Here is a 27,935-nt window from a genome sequence, read left to right as displayed (position 1 = left end):
TGAATATTTGAAATTTGAATATTTGAAAAAAAAAAATTCAATTGTAAATGTTTTTTACTGTCACTTTTGGTAAATTTAAAGCATTCTTGTTGAATAGAAGCATTAGTTTCTTCCAAATGTTTGGAACTGTTGAATTGGTAAATTGCTGAATATTTTGCAGTAAACTTAAATTGTTCTCACTTATCATTACTTCATGGAATTATTAATTTATTCAGTAGTAAAACAACATAATTTATTTTTGTATTGTTTATGATTTGTCAAATCTTGCAGTGTGATTCATGTCAAAGCTGGTTTGTGGAGTCCATGGCTTAGATGTAAAAAATGAATGTAAATTTTTTTGTCCGGAACCAAGGCTGCTGAAAAGTGGGTGGTAGGGGTGTTTGAAATCTCTTTATTTTTGCAATTCCAGTTTTCACCACTAGTGGTGCAAGATCACATGTTCGACCTTTGATCGTTAGAAGGTTTATTACTTCCAGTGACAATGGAATTGCAGAGATGCTAAGTAAACCTATCCTCAGGGCGTCTTTGAAGGATGAATAAAGGTTTCTTTTGTGGATCCCAAGGTGTTAGCAATCTGACTCGGCAGAAGCCCTGGATCATTAATGAGGTTGGCTGAATCCAGGCCTCCTCAGTCATTATCCCATCTCAGTGCTCCCGAGAAACTAGAACACGGGGAACATGGTGACGCATTGGAGTGAATATGCCACTTTTATAGCATAACTTCCACGGAATGTGTTATACAGTGTGGTGCAAAAACATAGCTTTCTCACTGTTAAACACCATTGCGTACACTCTTTAAAAAAAGGTCCCAAACTGATTTTCACAGCAATTTCATAGAAGAACCTGCTCTTTTTTGTTCCCCAAAGAACCCTTTGGTGAGCAGCTTTTGAAAGAACTATTTTTTAATGTGAACATTTTAAAAATCTAAATAACCTTTTTCCACTGAAAATAATCTTTAATGCAAAGAAAATGTTCCACGGATGTTAAAAGAACACAAATTTATTCACCATCAGGCCATCCAAGGTGTAGATGACTTTGTTTCTTCATTGGAACAGATATGGAAAAATTTAGTAGTACATCACTTGCCCACCAATGGATCCTCTGCAGTGAATGGGTGCCATCAGAATAAGAGTCTAAACAGCTGATAAAAACATCATAATAATCCACAAGTAATCCACATGACTCCAGCTGTATGTAAGAATGTTTGTAAGAAACAAATCTGTCATTAAGATGTTTTAAACTTAAAACCATTGCTTCCATAATACTTCTTTCTCTAGTGAACAAGTCATCTCATCTGAATAAGGAGAGAAATATGCACAGATCAAGCACCATTTACAAGCAGAAACACTCAAAACAGTTCTAACCAAATATGTTGGTGGATTTTGATGTGACCTTTTCACTGGAACAATTGTTATTATGGATTATGGATTTTGGCCAGAAGTGACAGTTTAAAGCTAAAACATCCTAATGATGGATTTATTTATTACAAACATACAGTTTTAACTTCACAAGACATTAATTGAAGGACTGGAGTGGTTTGGATTATTTGTGGATTATTGTGATGTTTTTATCAGCTGTTTGGACTCTCATTCTGACGGCACCCATTCACTGCAGAGGATCCATTGGTGAGCAAGTGATGCAATGCTAAATTTCTCCAAATCTGTTCCTAGGAAGAAACAAACTCATCTACATCTTGGATGGCCTGAGAGTGAGATTTTTGTTTTTGGGTGGACTATTTCTTTATAGATTCTTCAGGAACCATAGATATTGATAGATAACAATTTTTTAAAGAGTATGATCTATTAAATTCAGTGATTAATCATACTTTAATCTCTGTATTTCTATTGCAAAGTCAGCTTAAGCTAAATTAAATTGCCGTTTTAAAATAGCTGCATGTTGTTAACTTGCATGGAATATAATTTGCTTCCGGTAAAGCACAAGTACCTGCCATCTCCCTTCCTCGTTTAGACCGGAGTGCTCACAACTAGGTCACTGCCACGGCTGCAGAGTTGGCAGCACATCTGAGGTGGCAGGAGATCAGTAACATGCATTTGGGGAAGTAGTTTGCACCTCACTATTCCACTTTAACAGCATCTTAACACCAATGTTCAGTGTGTCAGGAAACCTGGATCCTCTGACAATCTTTTTTTTAAACCCCATTTGGTCTTGCAGGAGAACTTATTAGTCCTGCTACAAGGACCTTATTAAAACTCTCTTGTTAATTATGAGTGTAGACTCATTAGAGCGGTTGCCCGGGAAGATTGCTCTATGAAGAGAGAAGCTTGCGGCCTTTCTTTATTTACGATCAACTTTTGGCAAAGAGACCACTTTCTTTTGCCCTTTGCTTTGGAAGGTGGGTGGAGGAAGGAAATGTTGACTCATCTGTCAGCCAGACTTTGAAATTAATACATGCTGACACTTTCCCTTTTCTCCTGGCAAAATCGCATCTGTCGTCTGCCGTGAAACGCTAGGATGGTGTCTCGAATGAACGATCAGTTTCAACTTAACTTTTTTGTGATTGTTGTTATGCCTTGACAATGACATTGTTGTTAAATATTTGATTATTAATTATGCTTTCGCTCTCTTTCAAAAGAACCTTAAACTCTCTGAAAATAACCTTTGTGACAAAAAAGGAGATTATGGAAAATTATTGTTATAATTATTATTATTATTCTCATTATATATATGTGTGAACTTTAGGAACTCAACATCATATATATATGACAATGACATTTTAAGCGTGACTTATTTGTTCAAAGGTGTCCAAATTCTTTTTATGGCCATTTTATTTGATAATTTATAGGTGCATGTTGACATCGCTATTAAATTAGGCCTGAAATAACTTAACAGCAGAATTATCCGAAAGCTATTGTTGTAGAACCAGAGAATTTAAAATGAAAGCACAGTCTATAGGAAACGTTGTGTTCACATGAGTGCAGAATCTTGTGTTTCAGTCATTTGCATACTAAGAAAGTTTTTATGTGTCAGCAAGTAGCACAATTTTTCCCTTTGGTCTCCTCCTGTTCGATTGTGCTTATTAATCTTTCGCCTTTGATCTATCATCAGTCATTTCCAAAACTGAGAGCTGTGTTCCAAACTTGGATGCATACTCTGTTGGCGAGATTATTGATGACACGGAGTCTTGCGGAGGAACAAATTTGCAATACATCACTTATTAATGGAAGCCCCTCAAACAGGAAGCAGATTCCTTTTAAATAATGTTTATGCCATCGATGTCCTGGTCCAGCCTGGATATGACAAATGGGCTAGGCAGCACTTATTTAAAAGAGGGGCTACCTGTGTCTTTTTATCTGCTAAAATATTCTACCATGAGACACTTAACCTCAGTTCATTTTCCTCCATCATCTCTTAACATGGTTTTAGAGCGATGGACGTATACAGACCTCTGGAATATGTGCAGTCAGTGGGTGCTCATGTAGCTGGGTTAGGGTTAAGTAATGTAATAGTTCGTAATAGCTTACTAGCTTATCGCTCTTGCTGTTTCTGCAATATACAGTACAGGTATACAGGTATATTCACGTAAAATACCTGCATAAACTGCTACGTTTGCCTTATAAACCAGAGTTTTCGGTGTGGAATATGACATCCCACAATGAAGTGTGGTTGACTTGATCTTCCAATTACAGTGTGATATACAATCCAGAAATAACAATAATATATCTCATTCTTGACTCATTATTTGATTGGATGGCCAAATTGTAATACATTTTTACACAAAATTGGATTAAAAATGCAAAATGGGTATTATTTCCGAGATGCTAATAGGTGCAGTGTGATGAGGTCATGTGGTGTTAATGTCGTTTGCATGTATATAATTTTCAGTTTAAAATGTTTTTGAATTGTGTAGCGTAAATGTAATCAGCATGATCTAAATATACTATATTGAGGACATGCATGCTCTTTTCCTCAGTTTTTCTTCTGGAAACACTTAAGATGCACTATTGCAGTATATTTTACTGAAATTTTGAGCAGTACTTTGGCTAACTCATTAATTCTCATTCATGTCTTTAACAATAAAACAAGAGCAGGATGACCTTGGTTTTAACATTTATGAAATGTTTGAGTGTCCTCCTCAATGCAAAAATGTGTTTCTTCAATAGCTTGACTTTTTAACCGTCTGTATCTAAAATCTCCTAAAATTATCTTTGATTAGACGTGCACAGATAAGAATGAAAGTTCTGTTACTGTGGATATTCAAATAATAATACAACTAATTTATTATTACTGTTGTTGTTTTTATTATTTTGAATATCCATAATATACTCATTAATAATTATTAAAATAATTAAATAATTTATTTTTTGCAATAAAAATGTGTTTCTTCTGCCTGTATAAATAAATGTAATAAATGTAAATTAAAAAAAAAATAATATATATATATATTATATAAACACATATATATATATTATATATATATTATACATATCGACTATATTATTTAATTGTATAACATTATATATATATCTATAGTGTGTGTGTGTGTGTGTGTGGAGTGTGTGTGTGTGTGTGATTTTTTTTATAATTTATAAACTTATATAAATAATCTATAATATCTCTTCACTTCAAAAAATGTATTTCTTCAATAGTTTTACTTTTCAACTGTCAGTATTTAAAAGCACCCAAATTTACCTTTGTTTGGCCATTTTAGACATGTGGATATTCAAAGAAAAATAAAATAAAATAAAATAAAATAAAATAAAATAAAATAAAATAAAATAAAATAAAATAAATAATAATAATAATAATAAAATAAATGAATAAATAATAATAATAATAACAATTATTGTTATTATTATTTTTATTATTTAATGTCCATGTTAATAATAATTCATAAAAAAAAACAAAAAAAAAAAAAAAAAAAAAAATCAAAAATAAGTTCCTAACCTCCGCAAAAATCCTAAAAATAACACACAAAAAATGCCAGATGTTTTACATTTTTGAGAAAAAGGAATATTGATGTGTTTACAAACATGAACAAATTCTGACTAATTCTCGAATATGTTTATGCATGTGAAAAAGTAATCGAAACATTCATCATGAAATAATGGCTACTGTTGACATACTGATATACTCTTTGTTAAAAATATATGTATGCAGTAAACAATGTATTCTGTTCCAAACACAGCCATTGAAATTGATAGATCAAAGTGAGTTGTGAAGGCCTGGATCTTTTAATTGGTAGTTTCATGCTGTGTGCTATAATGAAAGAGAGGCAATGTTTAGAGTAGTATGTAGTGACTGAGGTCTTGCGTCCTGTCGAGTGTAAGCCAAGAGGTTCGAGCCATTCAACAAATGGGTTTAGTTAGAGGTTATATCATGGAGTGCATTGTACTTTTGGGGACATTATGTTTTTTTTTCATATATGTGATGTTTTTCTTTTGATGCTGGGTGGCCTCGTAATGATAGACGTGTTGCTATGGCAGCGTTTTGAGAGCTGCGAGTGCTAATGTCCTGACCATCCGCTCAGTGCGTCAGCCGTCATCAACTTCAAGCGAGTTCACACAAACACACACACACACACACACACACACACACCAGCTCACACTTAGCTTGCAGTGTGACACAGCGACATATGCACACACGCAGACTTGTTAACGACACACTCTCAAAGAACTCAATGCTCATTCACACCCCAAAGGACAGCTTTACGCTTTCATGTGTCATAGGAAACAAACTTCACTTTAGGGCTAATTTTTGCTAATCGCCAACTGAGCTTCCTACATCCTCAAGTGCCACGTTGATTCATGATGTTTGATGTGAAACACAGAGATCTGTCCTTGGAGAAAAGTGCACATTTTGCCTCACTCAGAATCAAGTTTTTTTTCCCACATCGAGGTGACCTGAAAGGCTTTGCTGATGCAGGCAATAAAGAGAGCTGTCTGGGAAACTCAAACCGAGCGGTTTCCAGAGCCGCTGGCTGTGAGCCTGCTAAACTGAAGCGCTATCACTGTTGTGCAGCATAGTGCACCTGTTACTTTAATGCAGTGCCGGGGACCACATGCTGATACAGAGACTCCATTGTTGTTATTGTTTAAGCCAGGCTTTTAAGAAAGGCCAAAGTCAACCAAGGTTCTGTTATAACAGCACAGAAATGCCAAAGAAATCATGTCCAAACCAGGTATGACGCAACACGAGTTTAGCAGCAAGCAATTTTTCCACAAAAATGTTAAGCGGCAAAATTGGTTTTCAGTGGTCTGATAATAAGAAATGTTTCTTGAGGAGCAAATCAGCATATTAAAATGATTTCTGAAGGAATGTGCTGAAAATTCAACTTTGCATCACAGTTTGAAATATATTCATCCAGAAAACAATTCTTTTAAATTGCAATATTTCATAATATCGCTGTGGTTAATGTATTTTTAATTAAATAAATTCAGCCTTGGTGAGAATAAGGGACTTATGAACATAAATTGTAATTATTAAAAAAAAAAAAAAAAAATAAAATACTATACTTTTTATTTAGTATGAATTACTGTCTGTGTGTATACACATACACATATATATATATATATATACACACACACACACATACATTATTTTGTTAATCTGATTTTATGTTGTAAGTATTTGTAGAGTAAATGTTAAATTAATGATTTTTTTAAATTAAAAACTAATAAAACGTTAAATTATAATTAATAGTTTTACAACTATCTATCTATCTATCTATCTATCTATCTATCTATCTATCTATCGTCTCTCTGTCTGTCTGTCTGTCTGTCTGTCTATCTATATATAATTATTATTTCTATATTTATATTTCATAAATAATCATTTTATGCATTAAAATATGTAATGTATAGTATTATATAGTAATTTTTATATAAAACTATATGTTTAAAAATAGCATTTTGGTTACATATTTTAATGTTTGAAATACAGTATTTAAATTAAAATTTGTGGTTTTCGTTTTAATAAAACTATTAAAACATTAAACTATAAATATAATACATTATAACAATTAGACAAGAGTCTATTTCTATTTAATGAATTCTAAATATACATTTATAAACACATATATGTATATGCATATGTTTGCAAACTAGGGCTGTGCAAATAATCGAATGCGATGATCATGCGCATCTCGCAATGTCGCGTTCATAATCTCAGGTGATACATCGGCAATAATGAACAGGTATTGCATAGCTTGTCAGTGAACTACATGTACTCTGTGTATTAAATGCCACTCCATCTGAAAGCACATGATGGAGCTTTACTACTAATCACAGAACCGGCTTTACTGACAAGATGCGCATGATCATCTTATTCGATTATCTTCACAGCCCTATTGCAAAGTGATTCAAAATATTTTGATTCACTTTGTACTGTGGCTTTACTTTTCTAATGGAATCATCAGATTGATTCAAACATGTGAGTATGTAAGTCTTAAGTAAAAGAAATGAATCATGTGTGTTATCCTCTGTCCTTCAAACTTTCTCCTGCTTTATCTCTCCATCCAGCTGCTGTCAGAGAGCCAGATCAACATGGTGAAAGTGGTGAACTCTGTGAGCGATGCACTCAGCTCCATGCAGAAGGAAACCGGAAACATCAAGAGCCGTCTCAAGGCAGATCTGCAGAGGGCTCCGGTGCACAGCGTCCGGCCCAAGGGCTGCGCCGGTGGAGAAGGTAAAAAAAACCCTCATTAGCCACATATTCTCAAGTCTCCAGCTAGCCCTAATGAAGCCTAGAATGGTTTCACACCTATTCCCTCATAAGCTTTCTAGCAGTGTGAAAGAGACATGCCACTGCTTAGACAGCTGGTGCGAGATGACAGATTTGAATTCTGAAGCTTTCTTTTCTTACGCCGTACCTCAAACGGCTTTCTCAAAAAATGAAAAAAATAAAAAAACAGATGCAGTTATGGTTTGGCGTGTAATGTAGATTGATGATGCTGGCACGTCGTATCTTCTGGCAGGTTCCAGACCCAGGGATTGCAGTGACATATATGCCAGCGGGCAAAGAGAGGATGGTATCTACTCTGTGTTCCCCACACATTACCCAGCAGGCTTCCAGGTCTTCTGTGACATGACTACTGATGGGGGCGGATGGACGGTGAGTCGCACAATTCCCAAAGTCAGCGTCATACAGTACACCGGCAGCTCGGGGCAAATTTGGGACATTGTTTCCGGTCACCTCTGAGCTGTTTGTTTTTTTTTCTCCAAATATATCTGAATTGACTAAACAGCTGTAGGAATAAAAATCACTAGTAATGAGTCACTCCATTAGGCATTGACTTGTTAAGCGTACACTCCCACGCATTAGTAAGCAGGTCACAGATACGCGCATGAACGCATTCGCATGCACAAACACACTTCAAACTTGTTTCACAAGTGTACAGTTCATTACAGCAGCTGCATACAGAATAGACAGAGCAAACTATCTTTTCCGAGAGCATTATCTTCACATTCGATGCATGCAGGAGAGTCTTAATCTCATGGTCTTTTGAATAAAAATAAAGATAAGATATATATAGAGTATATATCATGCTGTGATAGAAGCGTGCCAGTTGGTAAAGATTCTGCTGTGCCATTTATGCCAAGCTTATATGCATTTAACAAGTCTGACAAGCAGAAAACTAAAGAGCACTCTAAAATGTGTCACAGACAGGTGCTTCCAGCTTTTTTACCTACAATGTGAATGATTTACTTTTGGTGGGTTTGCACTGACTGATTATTCAGTTGTTATGAATAATCTTATCATTAGGGTCCCAGGTCTCGATTTAATTGCTGGTGATATGACACTCAGAACTTGAATTTGGTTTATTAAGTGTTAACAGAATTAGATTACGGCTTATAAGCGGAGGAGAAACTGAAAGTGATCTATCTATCTATTCGATACACACACATTGTATCTTTTGTAAACAATCATTTATAGCCTGTATAGGACACTGTGTAGAATTCTTCATACAGTACTGAGGTTTTGATAATGCTGCTCATTACAAATATGACAGCTATTTAATAACTTGAACAGTGTTTTTCTAGCACCATTATTAAAGAGTCCACTTTGTAAAATTGCAGTTACAGTGGCACAACGTTGATTGCTTCAAAGTGGCACGTTTCCAGCTCTTGCTTTTCAGACAGCATGTTCCTTCTTCTTAAAAAGGATTTAATCAATTCCCAGGGATGTCTTTTTTCACTTGTTGGTAGGTAGCGGTACTGCTTTATAAACAAGTGGCTTCAAATCTTGTATTCATTATTTCCAATCCTCTAAGCATATGAAACAGAAAAGCACTTTGTTTTAATTTAGTGCTATTATTTGTAAAACCAACTGATTAATCTCTGTGAAACATATCTGATAATGAATAATTGAAAGAACACTGTTACCGCCGTATCCTCATTTGCTCACTGTCCTCAGAGAAGTAATTTGAACAATACTTGGTGAACATCACAAGCTTTACGTAAGTCCATCTTTGTCTATGCAAGGCTATTGCAATGAAAGGAGATATTTCAAATAGCAGATGGTGTTGCTAAGACTTTGAGCATCCTGATAAAGACACAGTAGGAGGCAGGCTGACATCTGCAGTAAAAGGAAAAAAGATATTTGATGATACATCGTCTTTATGGTCATCAGCCTCTTAATGTATTTCATTAAGGTCAGTGGTTGAGGCAGAGAGGACAGGACAGTACAATACTGAGTTGTCCTTGTGTTGAGAACACAAAAAACGCAATCGCTTTCATTCCGATAAATCTGCCAGGACACGTATTTTCATATTTTCTCTTGGTGGCTTACATACATAGTGTTGAAAAGGGTGACATATTGTATTCCCTGATTACAGTCAATGCTGCTTTGCTGCAGCGAGAGCGCTAGCTTAGCACGTCGTCTTTCACTGCTAAGCGTGCCGGGAGTGCTGGGAATCTGAAGAGGCAGAAAGGAACTGTTACAGGGAATTAATAGATCCAATGCCCCTATTCATCATCTGCGGCCTCCAGCGGTTTTTTGATGAGGATGTGGGGCTTTTCTGCTGGATCAGCCAAGTTCAGGCGGGTCACGGAGACGGGTGATGGGGGAGGGTGTAATTTCACATGCTCGGACATGCACACAATCCCTGCCATGGACATTCTCAGTTAGTGGTGGAATGAGCTGTTCTCTCTCCGCCTCTCCAAATCTCTGGTGTTTATTAAAGGAATAGTTCAGCCAGAAATGAAATTCTGTCATTATTTACATACCCTCATGTCATTTCAAACCAACATAATGTTATTTTTTTTCTGCTGAACAAAAAAGACATTTTTGATATTTTTTTATGCTGCTTTTTTTGTATAACAACGGTTCATAGTGGCTATGTGTGTCAAACTCTAAAAGGAACAAACAAATAAATAAATAAAATAAAAGCACCAAAAATGATAGCGTCATTTAATAGCTTTGTGTGAGGAAGGTAAAACATGAATATAAATTTAAATTTAAGCCTTTTTCTTCCACAAAGCTCTTGTTTGAATTCCGAAGATTTAGAATACGTATTTTATTTCAAAGAACCAGCTCACAAGAATCATCTGTTCACAGAGAGTTATTACTCTGATTCATACAATTATATGCATGCATTTTGAGAGTGATTTTTGAGTCTTTTTAACCAATTCATATGCAAAACCTGGCCCTGAAGAATCATTTGTTTGCAGTACAGTTGTTTCAGACTGTTCAAGGCTGAATTTTAACTTTTTTAATGAATTCATTTTAAATATCTTGCTCATAAGAATAGTATGTTTTGCAGTGAGTTGTTACAATTATTCAAATCAATGTTTTGTAAGTTTAAGATTTTTGAGTCTTTTTAGCCAGTCATCCATTTGCTGTGAGTCTTTACGCTGATTCTGACTGGTAATTCATTCAAGATTGATTATTGACACTTTTCAACTAAATTATTTAAAAGATCTTGCTCATCAGAATCACTCCATTAGAATTAACATTGATGTAAATCCATATGTTTAAGACTCTTTTTGATTGATTTTACTTAAAGAACTGGTTTATAAGAATCATCCATTCACCCTAAAAAAAAAAGATGTTTTTTAACCAATTCATATAAAATACCTACCCCAGACGAATCATTTGTTTTCATTTTGTTACACTGATTCCGAATAATACCTCATATGTTCAAGGCTGATTTTTGGCTCTTTTAACCAAGTGATTTAAAAGATCTCGCTCATAAGAATCATGTACATTGATTCAAATCTATATCTTTAAGACTGATTATGAAGTTTTTTATACAATTAATTTAAAAGAACTGACACATTAGAATCATTTGTTTGTGAGCCATATTTTATAGTACTTTTATAAGCTTGACAGTCGTGAATTTAAAGATCAGATTGGTGATTTTTTTTAGTGTTCCATGGGTAAAATAACCACATAATTTTCATTTTCAATCACACTATTTCTTTAAATATGTTCAATTCAATCGCTGCTCCTGTATACATGCAGAAAAAGGCAGAAAGACATAGGCAGACAGGGTTAGGAGGAGAAAGTGCACATGGGGGTGATGAAAAAACTAGAATCCGCTGAAACTACAAATGACAGTGGCAAACTGTGGTTAATTGGAGCAGATATTTCATTTATGCAGTAATCGGATGTATAAACATCTGGAAGGCAGCTGTGCTTGTCTGCCACGTCTGGAAAAATGTCCCTGTTCTACCTCCATCAGCACACAGGTGCATTCCACCTCCAAACAGCGTTCCTGAACACCACTTTCCTAAACACTCAGTTAAATCGACCAACAGCAAAGAGGCAGAGAAAGCACTGTTCTGGCCCTTTGTTTCAGTTTGTAGGTTTTTATCAGTCTAATACAATCTACTAGATGATCTTCACCCCAAATGTCTTTCTCTCAGCATACTGGTTGGGAAGAAAAGTGTGACACGACTCAGTGTGATGTGAACCTCTGTTGGAAGCTTGTGAACAGAATGTCAATGTCTGTGCAGAAGTGAGGTAACAGAGAAGTGAAGTGACATGAACTTCACGTCCTCACACATTCCATTAGCTTGCAAAACTAGCACCTGTCTGAGCCCTGTTGTTTTCATTTGAATGAACTGTGATGAACTGTTTTGACACTTGAAAGCATGCATGCTGAGTTTGTGAATTATACAATGACTGTTTTAAAGGAATTTCTATAGGTAATTTTCACACACAGTCTGTTCAGAGTCACCTCATGTAACCTGGGTTGTTTTTATGCACTTTTGTAATGATGTACTAATGATTCATTTTACTGAATAATTCAAACCAATAACACTTAAGTATCATTCAAAGGTTTGTTGTCAGTTTTTATTTATTTTTTAAAGAAATTAATACTTTTATTCAGCAATGATGCATTAAATTAATTGAAGTGAAAGTAAGGATGTTTAAAATGTTTCAAAATATTTAGATTTTTTTTTAAATAATGCTGTTCTTTTCAATTTTCTATTCATCATAATAAATACACATACGTTAAGCAGCATAACTGTTTTGAACATTTGTTAGCATATCAGGATGATTTCTGTATGTTGTAGAAGTTATAGTTTAAAATGTAATAATATTTTAAAAGCATTTAAAAAATCTTGCCAACCCCAAAACAATAAGAGTGTATGTTTCTGACTTTCTGCTTTATCCATTTAAACAATGATAAGCTTCAAAACATATGATTCTTCTGTTGTAATGCGGATTCAGACTGATAACAAGTACATTCAGAGCTGATTCTTTTAGTCATAACAGATTCATTTGAACTAATTGACTCTTATGGTAAACCAGTGAGAATTAGCCAATTGAATAATTTGTGTTAATTTTACAGCACCTGGTCTTTCTCCCTCATCACAGTCAATTCAAACTGCAAGCTAAAACTCACAACTTAGCTCAAGTGTCATTTCTTTTGCCACTGCACTGTAAATACAGTAGCACTGCAGGAAACACTGTCAAAAGTATTTTAGTGCAGCATTCATCCGCATACAGATAACCTAGTACCCATAAATGGAGCTCAAAAAAATCATTCAGTTTCAATATTGTTTTAAAAAAAATGGACCAGATTTTTTTTATTCCAACCATACATCAGCCCCTCACCTCTGCCTGTTTTCTAATAGCTAAGGATCTCATTCGGCATTGTCAGATGGTGCAGCTGACATTTGGATCTTCAAACTCATTTAATACCGAAAGTTGCATACTGTTTCCTCCGCAATTACCCCCCAGCACATTTTCAAGAAATTCTGATTATTTTGCACTTGAATGCATTGATTTGTTTCTTTGTGTAATATTTCCCCTCCGTCAGAAGCTTTCTCGTAGTACTATTTGTCAAAAATAACAATGCACTCACAGGCAAAAAAAAAATAAAAAATGCCTCAAATATTGGAAACCAGAGTCCCCAGAAGCATTTTAATAAGTAGTGCTGTCCTCCTCTGTGTTTTTTCAAACTTTTTGAATTTTGGGACGCATAATGAATTGCTTTAAAAGTGCTCCAGATGTGTTCCTGTTGTTTTCGATGATTTTTTTCTTCCTTCTTAATCAAGACTTTTAAGCTGCTTTTAAAATGAAAATTGTCATTGTTTACTCACCCCCATGTTCTTCCAAACACTTTTTTTGTTCTGTGGAACACAAAAACAGAAATGTAACATTTTGAATAGTGTATATGAATAGTATTGTAGTCCATGCAATTACAATGAATGGCTTCTGGAGCTTTTGAACTTGCAAAAGCACCATAAAAGTGACTCATAAATCTTGTGCGCTAGTCTCCTGAAGCCATATGATTCAGAAGACATAAAAATTAAGTCATTATTTATTGATAATCTTCTCCAGTGAGCTGTTAACCACTTTGGCTGAGTCACTAAGTCGGATTTGTAAAAGAATCATTCCGATCATTTTTGTGATCTGGATCAACAAATTAATTCAAAAGAGTGATTCATTCACAAATGTGACATGGCTACCTTTCTCGTGACCTCTCATTTGGGTTTGAAATCACTTGAGGGTGTGTACACAATGAAATTTTGTGTTGCTAGATTGAATTTTGTGTTCTTTTGAACTCGAGGCAGCATATTGGACATTAGTTGTTTTTTATTAAAGCATGTAAGAGTACACGCTGCACTTCTGCGCTGTTCATTTTTTTCCTAAAGACCCTTGTAACTCTTGAGAAGCAAGTCTGGAGATGTGGAGAGGGGGGAAAAATGGGGTCTGTTTTTGATGCCAGATCTTAAAAGGTGATGAAAGTTGAAAGTAACATTATTGCCAGAGGGGGAAAAGTCTCGGCATATCTTTCTTTTTCTTTTTCCATCTTGACAGTTTGAATTTTGCATGACCACTAAAGGTCTGGAGGTCTAACGATTCTTGAGGTTGCTCTATTTATATTCAGGCAGTTAGCGCTATCCCTAGGTTGTTTCAAAATGGCCGGGTGCCGCACGCCACAGCAGCAGACGGGTTTCTCTCTGGCATTGATCTTAGCAGAGAGTAATGATTTCTCATGATTACAGACAGGCTGGAATTGTAAGGTTGGTCTCAAAGGGGAAAGAAAAATGTATTATTCCTTGTGCAGATTGCACTGTCCTTATTTTTTGAAAATTTCAAGTGTAACCACAACACTCTGCAAAAAGCATTGTTTGCTGTAGTATAATTTCCTATTTTTTAAAAGCGGCCTGGTGAAATGAAATGCTTTATCTATTATAGATTGCCAGAGGATGGCACATGAGGTGGCTCTGTTGAAATATTTACCTCTTCTGTAAAGCGAATCTTTACGTGCACGCTGTCAGGCCTCAGACAGCATGCTTTTGGTGTTTTTTTTGTTTTTTTTTGCTTTTTTCTGGGTTAAGGTTATTACATGGACCACTCTCAAAGAGCACGTAAATTTCCGTGCAATTTGTTGCCTTTCTTCAATCTTCCAATGGGACTGATGTTTTATAATATTTGTGAATAAGCCTTGCCATGTTGTTATTTCCTGAAAAGCCTTTGCTATTCAACTCATCTGTTCTGTAACACTTTAACCCTTCAGGATGTATTTGCAACTCTGTTAAGTTTTCACTCACTTTTTCTGCGGTTTGTCTCTGACACCATGCATTCTTCAACACATTACAAATAGAGCTCATACATATGAATCAGGGGTTTCTAAAGACACTATGTCCAACAGTGACACCAGGAGGGAAAGTTACAGCGGGAGTCCACGTCTTTCTTGCCTCCCCTGAGCCCATTGAGTTTTAACAGACCGCCTAAAGCGTGTGGTGACTTTGGTGGGGGTGATTGAGAATGAGTGGAGGATAGTCACGTGAGAGGAGGCAAATCCTCCATCGCGGAATGATTGGATATGACTGGTTATGTTCGGCTGTAATTGGTTCATGTGATAAATCCCGCCTCTTTTGTTCGTGCACATCTATGTTTGCAAATCAGTATGAATTAGGGTGACCACAGTCCTGAAATGGGGAGCTTTGTCTCACGTCCCACAAAATGTAAGCTGCGTCCTGCATTTTAATTATCTCTGTATTATTTAAGTACAGAAATGTAATAAAAGCAGAGACTGGCACTGAAAAACCCATTTGCTCAGCCGTCATGTTCTATCTGTGAAAATAAACAGCCAACGCAATCATAGAGAGGTGTTTTGCCGTTGATGACGACTGCGTGGAATAAGTGCAGACCTCATCAAGTGCTCGAGTACCACATATGGAAATGGTCGAGCAGCACGCATGGAAAAATACAATATTCTCCATTCGTTTTACAATATAAAAAATCGATTGCAGCTTTCAGACCCGACTTTCTTCTCTTTTTAATAATTTGTTTGAGGCGGCTTTTATGGGGGTATTTTAATAGTAAATGTTCAGAGCACAATATATGCAAAAGTGCATCAGATGCACAAGCACAAATCTCTCCACTTGCAGGTGGATTCTCTTCACTCTCACACAAAACGGAAGCACTCTCTATCGGTCAATGTGTGCACTCAAACCTTATCTTCTCTCCTGAATTTAATGTTGCCAGAAGTGCAAACTTTATGGAGTGTGGGCATCCACCATCAGAAACATAAATCGGCACATATGCCAATGAATGTAAATCAGTATTTACACTCTTAAAAATGCTGAGTTAAATACAAACCAGCACCAGCAACAGATCTATAGCCATGTGGTTACCCTAGTCTGAATGAAAAAATAATGTTGTTAATGGGAAGGCTAATTAAAATAGTACCTAAACAACTCTCACACACTTTATGAGTGAGCCACTGAAGCATTGACACAATTGTTGTATTTGCCGCTCTTATTCATAAAGAGAATTAAAAAATCTGTTTTTATACCCCTGCGAATATGTTCAAGCACACAATGATTCTCCTAATATAGCTCACAACTCATATAATGATTAATGTGGTCCAGATAAGAGGAGAACGCCTATGTTAGCCTTGAGAATTAGAGGGTAAGCCCTTGAAATCTGGCCCCATTCGCTGCGCTTTACAGATACCCTGTTCGCTACACGACCTTCACCTGAGATATTTAGTCTTAGAAGACATTTAAGGCTTATCAAACTCCTCGGCTGCACTGCTTATACTATTTATATGCTATATATGAGGTTCAGTATAGCACGCATATATTTGTGGCACTGTATTAAGCGGTGCACAGCTGGAATCCGAACAAGAGTTTGTCACAGATGCTATCTGTGCAATCCTTCACGGCACGACTGCCTTTTATTGATTCTCTGGTGTTGGAAGTCTGAATGTCCAGTGCCACAGTTCATTTTGAACCACATTAGAGGGTGTAAAATCGCTGATGGGTTGCAGATGGTCCCATTGATTTTAATGGAGACTCAACTCTCCTCTGATTTAACCACACAATCTGCATATTAAACATCATTAATGTGTGTTTAGAAAATTATGCCTGGAGTTTATCAACCTTTCAGCTATTTACTAGATGTTTGCTGCCGAAGTTTTAAACTGAAAATTAGTTTGAAATGACTTGAAATGATGGCACGTCTGGCTCATAAAGATTTAACCATTTTTTTAGCCGTCATTTCAACCTCGTATTAATGTTCCAGCTTCGATAATCTGGTCAGAAACGTAAAAACACTTAAATCAGGGTAACTGGGATATATTGTGTCACAGTTTGATCCAAATTAAAATCTTTATCACAGTTAGTCAGCTGTAACATCCTAAAAATCTGTTACACCAAAAAAATTATATACAATACAGTTCAAAAGTTTTGGGAGTTTGTAAGATTTTCTTTTTGTTTTTGAAAGTCTCTTATGCTCAAAGAGGCTACATTTATTTGCTAAGAATACAGTAATATTGTGAAATATAATTAGAACTGTTGTATAATATAATATATTTAAATATATTTAAAATTATAATTTATTCCTGTGATGGCAAATCTGAATTTCAGCAGTCATTACTCCAGTCTTCAATGTCACATGATCCTTAAGACATCTTTCAGAATCCTTAAGAATTCTTATTTGGTGTTCAAGAGAAAAGTCTCATTAATGTTGAAAACAGATTTGCTGCTCAATAGTTTTGTGGAAACTGTCATACGTTGTTTTGTTTTTTTGTTTTTTGGGATTCTTTGATTATGCAAAGTTCAAAACCACAGCATTTATTTTTTATTTATTTATTTTTTGATCAATTTAATGCATCCTTGCTGAATTCATGTATACATTTCTTTTAAAAACCAATTACATACTGACATAAATGATGTATGTAGTCATGAAATGAAAGACCTTCCCCTACGACATAATCCGATCACAAGTGGTCACAGGAGACACGTTTGAGAAGCATGTTAGATTGGCTGACCAGTGTAATTAGATCACCCATGACTGATGGTAATACCTGGTGTAAACAAGGCTGAAATTAAACTGCAGTTTTGTTTAGAACAGTTTGAATTGGAGGAAAAAGGAGCATTTGAATGATGACACTGCAGAGCCTGACAAACTTGAACCATGAAGCAAAGCGGAATAAGCCCGTATGAGCCTGAATGAAGGAATCCTTTTTTCAGACTTGTGAGTTTTCCCGTCAGTGGACCTCCTTACTTCAAAGTGTGTTATCGGCACAGGCCCAGCCCGGATTAAGGGCTGACATGATTAGGTATGAAATGGCTCTTTGGCCTCCGAGAGCCCGGCCCTTTGAAGTGTCAGTGTATTTTCTGGACAGTATTGTGTGTTTGGATCAATTTACACTCTCACAGTGAAAGACAATGGCACAAGAATGGCTGACTTTACTCTGCTTGGAAGTACAGCTCGGATGCCAGGAACTTTTTATTCTGTGGTTACACTATATAATGTGTCATGACCCCCTACAGGTTTAAAAGTTATTTGTGGCCATCTTAATTTTGTCCCACTGTGGCATTTTCAGGATATTTTTAGTTGGGGACAGTGAGACTCTGATTGTAGGATGTGGCATATTTTAATCATATGGTAATTTTAGACTTCATTGATATCTATAACATTTGAGTGAATGTTAAGTGAATTTAAATGAGTAAAATATAATTTTGTTGGTTAGAACAAAATTTTGTCAGCTCAGTAGGTAGATCATAAGTTGCAGTTCTGTTTGACAAATATTCGCCAATTTTTGGGCATATTTTCTCTCCCTATTTTAATGTTTTATGGCTTTTTTTTTTTTTTTTTTGCCAACAAATTTCAACAGTTTAAAATATGCCAAAAAAATATAGGCCAAAAAATCACAGATGTTGTTTTCTCACCAAAACCATGTGATGCAACATCTGCTCAAACCAAAGTTGTAAAATGATTTCACCATTTGTATTCAGTTAGTGGAGAAACTGTGATGAAAGTAGTGTGACTTTCTTCTTTTTAAAAAATGTACGATATTACAAGTACCATTTGTCTCTATTTAGATTAAATATTATTTGGCTTGGGTAATTTTCTAAGCCTTTTCCCACGTCAAAATTTCTGTTGCACAATCTGTTAAAGTTGTGGTTTGTTCATATTTTTTGGCATATTTTCTCTCCCTTTTTTAAGCAGCCTTAATTTTGCCAACTAATGGCACCCCAAAAAAATCACAGAATTGTTACTAATGTCAATGCTGTTGCTTTTCTACCAAAAAACATGTCATTTCCAACATCTGCTTAAACCAAAGTAGTAAAATGATTTAAAATTTACCCTGTATGTCCACTTAGTGGTGATTTGTGATAAAAGAAAATTAAGTAGTATGATTTCCATCCTTTAAAAATTGAAAATTCAATATTTAATCCATTATATTACCTTCATATGATTTGGACATGAAAATATATTGTAGAATAGGAATGACACTAATGCCTGTAGACAGTAAAATTATTTTTCTAAGTTAAACCAAAAAAATAAATAAAAAATCTCCTCTACTCCTCTCTCTCTCTCTATCTCTCTCTTTCTCTCTCTCTCTCTCTCTCTCTTTCTCGAAGGACATTTTCCATTGCATGTCTCAAAAGAAAATTCAGATATCCAACTCAAACAGTTTTCACTGGCTGTGTTTCAGTTTGATCATTTGTGTCTAAAGTGACTGTAGCCTACTGTAGGTCAAAACCTGACTTTAGCAAAAGGTATCTGAAAGCTTTTCCCGAGTCTTTTCTTCATTATGTACTGCAGGTGCTTTGCCAGAACACGATGCGTCAAAGTGAACATTCTCAATAATGCGGAAACAGCCCTGATCTCATGAGCAACACTGACACAGTTGGCACACGGAGCGAGCTACCAGATTGATAATAACCTGAGCAGCCAATCAGAAGTGAGCGTTGGGTGTTTAAGTACAGCTTGGCTCTGATCGGGTTAGTGGTGTTTGTTAGCGAGTTTATCAGCGTTGACAGGATTACATGGCTGTGATTTGTGGAGGTAAGAAGCGTGGTCCTTCACAGGTGGTGTAGATCATTTAAGAGCCTGTTCATTCCATGTGCTTAAACTTCATGACATGACGGGTAATCCAAACAGCTTAACTGTTTGACCTTAAACTGCTGAGCAAGGATCAGGGTCACCAGCGACCTGTGACACAGATTGGATGAGTATAAGTGAAGTCTATGCTGTATGTCATTTAAAGAGTACTGATAACACCCACATATTTTTATGGTTAAACACTAGGCTACTTGTTAATATAAGTCATAAGTCATAATTAAAAGTGATCGTTCACGCCAAAAATGAAAATTGTTATCATTTACTCACCGTCAAGTTGATGTATGCAACTAAATACTATGAAAGTCAGTGGCTGTTTGGTTATTTACATTCTTCAAAATAGCTTCATTAGTCATTAGAGTATTAATAGACTGTCTGCTTAATAACGGCAAACACTTTATATTGATGTTCTCCCTACAGATATACTTAATGTCAACTTACTAACCATAAAACTAACCAAACTATCTACTAATACTCTTATTAAAGTTAGCTGATATGTAGAGTTACTTATAGTTATCAGAATGTCTAACGTGTAATATCAAAATTAAGTGTAACCTAATGTATCATACTGCAAAAATAAGTAAATAAAAATAAATAAAAATAAAAATAAATAAAATTATATATATATACACACACAAACACACACATACACAGACACATAAAATATATACAAAATGTATTTAAGATTGGAAATTGTATTTACTTGCTCCTTAATGTGCATTTTGCACATCTATAGCATTTATTTTAGTTATATTTTGGCCAGAAAAATTTACATAATTTATTTTTTGACCTTATTGAAGCTTAGGTTTTGTGTTCCTTTGGAAAAACAACATACAATGCTGGGAAACGGCACTAGAATGAAATAATGACACTTTTTGTTTTTCACAAACCATTTCCCAGCAACAAACTGTAGCAATTATTAAAAAAAAGGATCAGACTCGGTCTACAACACAAAATGCCAGATTACACAAGAAGATTACAAGATTAGTCTTAATTAAATACTCAGAGTATCTGTAAGAATGTGTAGTGGTCTGAAATCCACCCCTTCAATTTGTTTAATCGTGTCTTTTATGGTACATGAAAAAATGCTACATGCTTGTCTTTTTGTGCATTTTTTTCATGACTATAGGAGTCAGGCGGTACATCTGCCTTGATGAAGAATGAAAAGGTTGTTCAATATAGACACTGTGTGATCTGACTGAAAATAACAGTGCGGCTGGTTTCATTCGTGATGTTTTCTCTGTAATTTGGAGAGCTGCTGTTGGTGAGAAGCAGAGAAGGAAAGGGTCACCACTCAGAGTGTGACCTGCTCTCGCTCTGACGTCAGCTCAAATGACTTTGTGTCAGACACTTGCAAGCCTTTTATAGGGAAGTATCTTAAAGAATGCTGTGAATTCCAGCTGGCTTTCGGGTTTGTGCAAAGTCATTTTTACGGTAAATTCTAGTTATGCAATAGATGTCATGGGCAATTTTAACTCTGCATGACTCCAGAAAGAAGCAGAATATGCATCATAAACTGAAGAAAAAACAGGGATTTTTATCATTCATCCTGTTACGCCTATTTTTATGAATTCTATATCTTTACTGCAGTTCGAAAAGTGATCTAGTTTCACTTGTGCACTTTCACATGGTGTAGAGATTGTTGAAATAAGTATATTATGGCTTCAAAAAGCATTTGGACACTAAATTCCCACTACAGATAAATAATGATGCACCATCTCAGAATTACAATTTTTATTTAGTTTTTTATTGTTTTTTTTTTTTTTTTATTGTATTCATTTAGCAGGGGTGGGGGGGTTGTCAATATTGCTATTGGTTTGCTCCTTGAAGTATATTTGTAATACTATTTTGCCATTGAAGAAATTTAATTTTAAAAATATATTTCCCTAAACTGCATCATTTACAACATATTTTTTGTATAGATTTAATTTAAGTTTTGGACAAAAAAAAAAAAAAAAAATAAAGAAATAAAAATATATATATATATATTAGGGCTGTCAGTTGATTACAAAGTCATTGGTAACCAAAACAGCTTTGCTGCCAACAGTCTTCAAAATACCTTATTCTATGTTCCACAAAATGGTAAGGGTAAGTATGAAATAAGGGTGAGTTTTTTTACTAGGGCTAACAAACATCTTTTTGTGAAATGTGTTTCTTAAAAAAGCATAATGCAATAATTTCTCATATAATGTAATTTAAAGCATTTTGAAGTGTAAATTAAATGTGCAGATACTTTTTGGACTACTCTTAAGATTAAACAAATTTAAGGAAAACCCAATAAATTGTCAGTGGAAATCCTTGTGCTGACATGACTGGTAGTATTATCATTAATATGACCATATAAATTGCTTTAATTATTAAGCCACTCTGATCAGCTTTGTCATGTAGTGTACCGTCAACATAAATTTGAAGTTTTGGATCAATACAGGACACAATATCGCTGTTGTACAAAGCGGACACATCTGTGGCGCTCTAAGCGCGCTCAATCACAGCCCCTGACCCTCCGCCAGTGCAACCAGAGGTGTAGATGCCACAAGTTTATACCTCCGTTGATTGACAGTACTCAGGGAGACCATTGTCAAATCCTCCACCTCTTTGCCCTGTGTGTGGTCAGACTCTGTTTTCTGTCAGAGTGACAGGAGGAGGCTGTGTTTTTTGGCACTGAATGTCTTCTCTTGTTCCAGCCCAGCAGATTGTTACCAGCGGCCTGTTGTGCAACTGCTGGCTGCGGGAGGGATCTCTATGGGGAATATGAGCGAACGACATGATTTGATTTCAGATATTTTTTGCAGCAGGGTTGTTTTCTCTGCTCTCAGCAATATGAAACCAAACCTGCCAGTACCTAGTGAAAAACAGCCCACACTGCTGCAGCATTTATTGCCCACAAATGTTCCACTACAAGCTTGGAGAGGCTGTTTACCTAAAGAATTGACATTATTCTTATATTTTGCAACATGTGTGGTTAATAGATGTGAACAAAGCGTATCATTGCAGTTTAGGATATTTTTTAACTACAGGTTTTGTCTGCCGTTCAGGTCATTGATTTTTGCTGTCACTCGGTGGATATTAAAGATCCGGTTCTGCATGCAAAGTATTTTAATAAATTTCATTTTGGTGGCTAAATTATACATGGCCCATGTTGTTTTTGTGTTTTATTTTAAAGTGCTGCATGTCATTGGCTGTGTTTTGGATCAAATTTGGTGGCAGGACATAGGACAAACAGTTTTATTTGTGTTGATGTTTGCTTTCTGAAACCACTACACTTTTTACAGGCCAGATCATTAGTGTTGAGTTTTTTAGTTTTTTGTGCTTTTGTAGCAATCTGAAATAAAATAAAATAAAATAAAATAAAATAAAATAAAATAAAATAAAATAAAATAAAATAAAATAAAATAAAATAAAATAAAAATAAAATAAAAAAAACTTTAGAATAATTTATTTTAATAATAATAAGTAGAAGAATAGATATATTGCAGCCTCCTATTATTATTATTATTATTATTATTATTATTATATAAAATATAATATCTGTAGCAATTAGGAAAAATATATAATGTAATTTACATTTTTCTTATCAACCACACAACCACTTTTTTATCAACTGATAAAATAAGTCAGCTACATAATTTCAGTTTTTTATTCGGGGTGGTTATCATTTTATGTGTTGTAATTTTATTCATTAAAATATGTGTTGTATTAGTAGTAGTCTGAAAGGCTATAATAGGAGGTTCTACTGTGGCAACATGCTCCATTGTTAAATAAACGGTATTTCTTAGAATGACAGTGGAAACGTGCAGGTTTTTTTTTTTTTTTTTTTGGTAGCCAAGACTTTCATGGATGTGTCTTTCAAAAATAAAATACTCATCTGCAAGAAAACTCTGACAACAAGATTTGGTCTCCCTCATGTCTTATCTGGCCTGTTGGTTAACCTGTGAACAATTAGTTCTCACTTCCAACCAACACAGCAAAACAATGAAAAATGAGGTAGATTACAAAGGATATCTCTTGAGAAATTACAGAGGTCATTGCCTACTCTCCAAAAGATAAATCAGATATTATAGAACCGTTGTTAGACCAATAAACTCTCCCTTCTTTTCCTCTTCTTTAGAATTAAACTTAGCCATTGGCTACAAAACGGTGAAATAAATTTGTAATCTAATTCGCTCAAGGGAGCCAAAACACTCCATCATTTCTGAATATTCAACACAATTCTCATTTTCCTTTTAATCTTTCACACACTCCCTCTCTTACATTGACTGCAAATGAAATACTTTTTTAGGGGGGTTCAGCCTTTGAGAACAATTATTAATTTTTACCAGCTCGCTAGAAGTGTTTCAAAACTCCCCGGGCCTCTCTGTGTGCCGTCTGCCGTAGTGCCGCAAATCAAAGCGTAGATAATTAAGAGATAGCAAGACAATTCTTAAGGCTGCTTTCCTTCTGAGCGAGTGACTCAAGTGAACTGTCTTAAGGAGGGAAGATTGTCCGGCTCATTCTCTGTCTGAATTGTGCACATGCTAGTCTGTGGCAATTGTGAAACTGAAGAACATCTAGTCTCCTGTGGAACAAGGTCATCTATCTGCATTAGCGCTTCAGACAAAGTGCGTGACCATTTGCGGCCTGATGCAGCGACCTGGAGCTGTGCCTCATCTGCGTCGAAGGACTCATGTCTGCTGCCGTGTGCTCTGCTGCTATCGGAGATTCATTGTAACAGGAGAAATTGCTTTTGGGACACATCAGCTGGAGTGTGGCTCTGGAATTAGGCTAATGGAAATAGATGCACAGAGGAACACAACAGCAAGAGCAGAACACAATGGTTCCCTTCTGTTTATGACATCATGATGAAAATAATGTTGATTTACATCCTTACTAGGGCTGTCAGTCATTTCATTATTTCAATTATTAAAACAAACACATTTAAAATATATAAACAAATATAAATATATATGAAACAACTATAAATATATATGAAAACATTTGTGTGTGTGTATATATATATATATATATATATATAATTCATTAAATTATAATATGATATATAGCTAGTATCGTATACATGTATTTAGCATAAATGTGTATTATTTAAAAAAAAAATTCTGTCTTTGACTTTGGCAGCATCATAAATGGATTTTCTTTCAGTTATTTTACTGTTTACAGGTTTTATTGTGACGTCTTACCCTATATAGTCTGACAGCCTGCTCTATGTCCTACACAAAAATAAATGTGTAAAATTGATAACCCTAATCTTTATTTAATTAGCATTCTCCAAAATGTCTGCATCTTCAGTACCAACGTGAAAGCAGTCTTGTTGTACGGATCTGAAACCTGGAGACTGACAAAAACAGCCATAAAAAAACTCCGGACCTTCATTAACAATTGCCTCCATTATATTATTACAAATCAGATGGCCAGAAAAGATCTCAATCTCCAATTTGTGGGAGGAAACAAATCAGCTGCCTATTGGCCAAGAAATGCGAAAGAAGAAATGGGGCTGGATATGTCTCTCCGCAAGAGCCCTGAAAACATCACCAAACAGGCACTGGAGTGGAACCCACAAGAAAAGAGAAGAGTGGGTAGGCCAAAACAAACCTGGAGACGATGCACAGAAGCAGAGATGAAGGCAGACGGATGGTCATGGGCCCAGCTGAAGAGAGTTGCCCAAAACCGAGTCGGCTGGAAAATTGTTGTTGAGGCCCTATGCTCCTCTGTGGAGTCCGTGTAATAAGAAGAAGAATCTTTATTTACATATATTTAGTGCCTCAAATGTTTTTAGTCAGCTATTCAGCTGTGCAGTGACACAACAGGCTTGAAGCCATCAGTCACCCCCAGTATCCCCTCTCTGAACCCTAGGAATGCCCCAAGATGTGCCCACCTGAAATATGCATCTGATTTTCCACCATCTAAACGGCGCCTCTCTTGAAGTCTGCTCATGCTGCGCCGGTGGGAATATTCAAAGCAGCACTTATGAAATATTTATCGGAACACGAAAATTTCCCTGTATTTTAATTACCTGTTTTATACTCGAGGTACAATAAAGATTAAGTGAGCCCACTGCTGAAAGGTGACTCAGTGTTCATTTACAGAGATTTTGGTGAATAATTCAAATCTTTTGGTTGCTCTGTGGATTGGAAGAGGAGCCAATGAAAGGATTTATTCAGAGTCAAGCCACATCCATTAATTTTGAATGCGGCCCAAAGCACCTGCACAGAGTGTTGGCATGTTTTATTGAGAGACCGGCTGTGTTTTCCAAGATCACATGCCCGGAAGGTCCCACTCATGTTGTGTGTCGTGTTCTCGTGTTGTGTGTCATCACACATAAAGCCCCTTAGCTAAACATAAACTCCTCTAACAAGGAAAAACACCTTCAGTATATTCAGGAATGAAAATCCTATGCGAGTATGTGAATTCATGCATTTCTAGCGATACAAACATGATTTTCACATGTGGCAGCAATTGATAGCGCAAAGTACGTGTTGGATTCTTAGACAACATTCAGAGGTCGGGAAATTTTTTTTTTGTTATTGTATCATTAATGTACTAATGAAATATTTTTTTATATATATATATTCTGTTTTCATTTAGTGCTGCCAAAATTAGTGCGTTAATTTTTTCAGTTTAACGAATTAAAATTATTTACCGCCGTTAACACAGGGGCAGAGCTTAGGGTTTGCCACCCCATAAATAACTGCTACTTCTGTCTCTTTTTTTCTTGACATGAAGTGCATTTATTCAGTCGCAGAAGGTCTTTATGACCACATCAAACCGGAGACATTTCAGATGCGCACTACACTTCACTTAAGCGTCAGGCATGAGTCAAACAAGTGCGGAAACTGTACTGTGCTCACAGCACATGATTTTCAATTGCACGCTGTAGCCTGTATCATATCAGATCGCGAAAGAAACTACATGCATGCAATGTCGTGGTCAGTTAAGGCATGAAGTTACCAAAAAGATGATTAAAGCTGCCGTAAAACTGTGTATACATGTAATATGTGATTTTTATGAATCACATTTAAGTACATGTCTCTGAAATGGTTTTCCAAACTGTCATAGAGCAGCCTAGCACTGTCTGCCTCATCTAACACACCTGAATCAACTTGTCAGTTCATTAGTAGAGACTTTAAGACTTGAAATGGGTCAGAAAAGGTAACGAGAGTTGAGAGAAAATGTGATGTGTGTCCTATCCGCATCACGTTCAGCAGTGGCAGTTTTTAAAGAAATAGCAGCCAAAACAACCTAATAACCAGCTGCTGTGATGTCTATTCATCAAGGATAAAAGAAAAAAGAGGAAATCAATAACTGTTAAAGCTTTAAGGATTCATTTAGTGTTTGATAACTCTATTCAGTTGCTGTATATTTCTGCTGAGGGGCACAAGTAGCCTAGCTAAATGTGACATTAATTATAATGGGTTTATGTGAAGATTGTTTTAAGTTCGCTTAAATTAGAAATTTTTAAAGTCTAATAAATGTTAAAATTGATAGCTCTTAATTAAAATGTAATTTTGAATGGCTATAGTCAATGGTTAAATATTAGAGGGGAATTTTTTATAGGGAAATCAGTATTAATTGGTATCAGTGATACTGACCTTCAGTCATAAAAAAGATGCCATTAAACAATTATTAAATATATACTGTATTTATGTTGTTTGTACATTCATTTGAAGATTGAATGTGAAATGATTGCAATTTGAAAGTATATTTAAAAACCTTAATGGTAGGTGGGATTAATCGCGATTAATTTTAGAAAGAATGTGCAATTAGTTAATTTTTTTAATTGATTGACAGCACTATTTTCATTTTAAAGTTTTAGTAATTTTGTTGTGAGTTTTTGTCATTTTCACTAGTTTTTTAATGTCTATAGTTTTAAAATTAAATTAAATTAAATTAAATTAAATTAAAGTGTAAGTAGAACTATCCCTTTAAATTTAATTAAATAGGTTCATATTTTTAATCAGTTTTTATTTTCATATTTTTTCTTTTCATTTCAGTTTTAGTAGTTTTATTGTGCTATTTTTTGTATATATGAGCAATAGCACAATTAACAGCTCAGCCCAAGCCTCCGTTACTAATTCGAAAATGTCACTTTAGAACTAGTAATGAAGAAACATTGGGTTGTATATTATGTGGAGTAAAGTATTATGAGAGTATTCGTATTTTGT

General features: G+C 35.3%; 1 protein-coding gene across 1 annotated transcript in view; it reads left to right on the top strand.

The window, feature by feature from the left end:
* The window catches only part of LOC109051983 (fibrinogen C domain-containing protein 1-like), a 106,574-nt gene that overhangs the window by 37,429 nt on the left and 41,210 nt on the right, over positions 1–27,935 (top strand). The window contains exons 4-5 of the mRNA XM_042729438.1: positions 7,479–7,644; positions 7,934–8,070. Coding sequence (XP_042585372.1) covers positions 7,479–7,644; positions 7,934–8,070 — 303 coding nt within the window. The remainder of the gene's footprint in view (positions 1–7,478; positions 7,645–7,933; positions 8,071–27,935) is intronic.

This window comes from Cyprinus carpio, chromosome B8 (genome assembly GCF_018340385.1).
Source record: "Cyprinus carpio isolate SPL01 chromosome B8, ASM1834038v1, whole genome shotgun sequence".
Lineage (NCBI taxonomy): Eukaryota > Metazoa > Chordata > Actinopteri > Cypriniformes > Cyprinidae > Cyprinus > Cyprinus carpio.
This window is presented reverse-complemented; position numbering and strand designations above follow the sequence as displayed.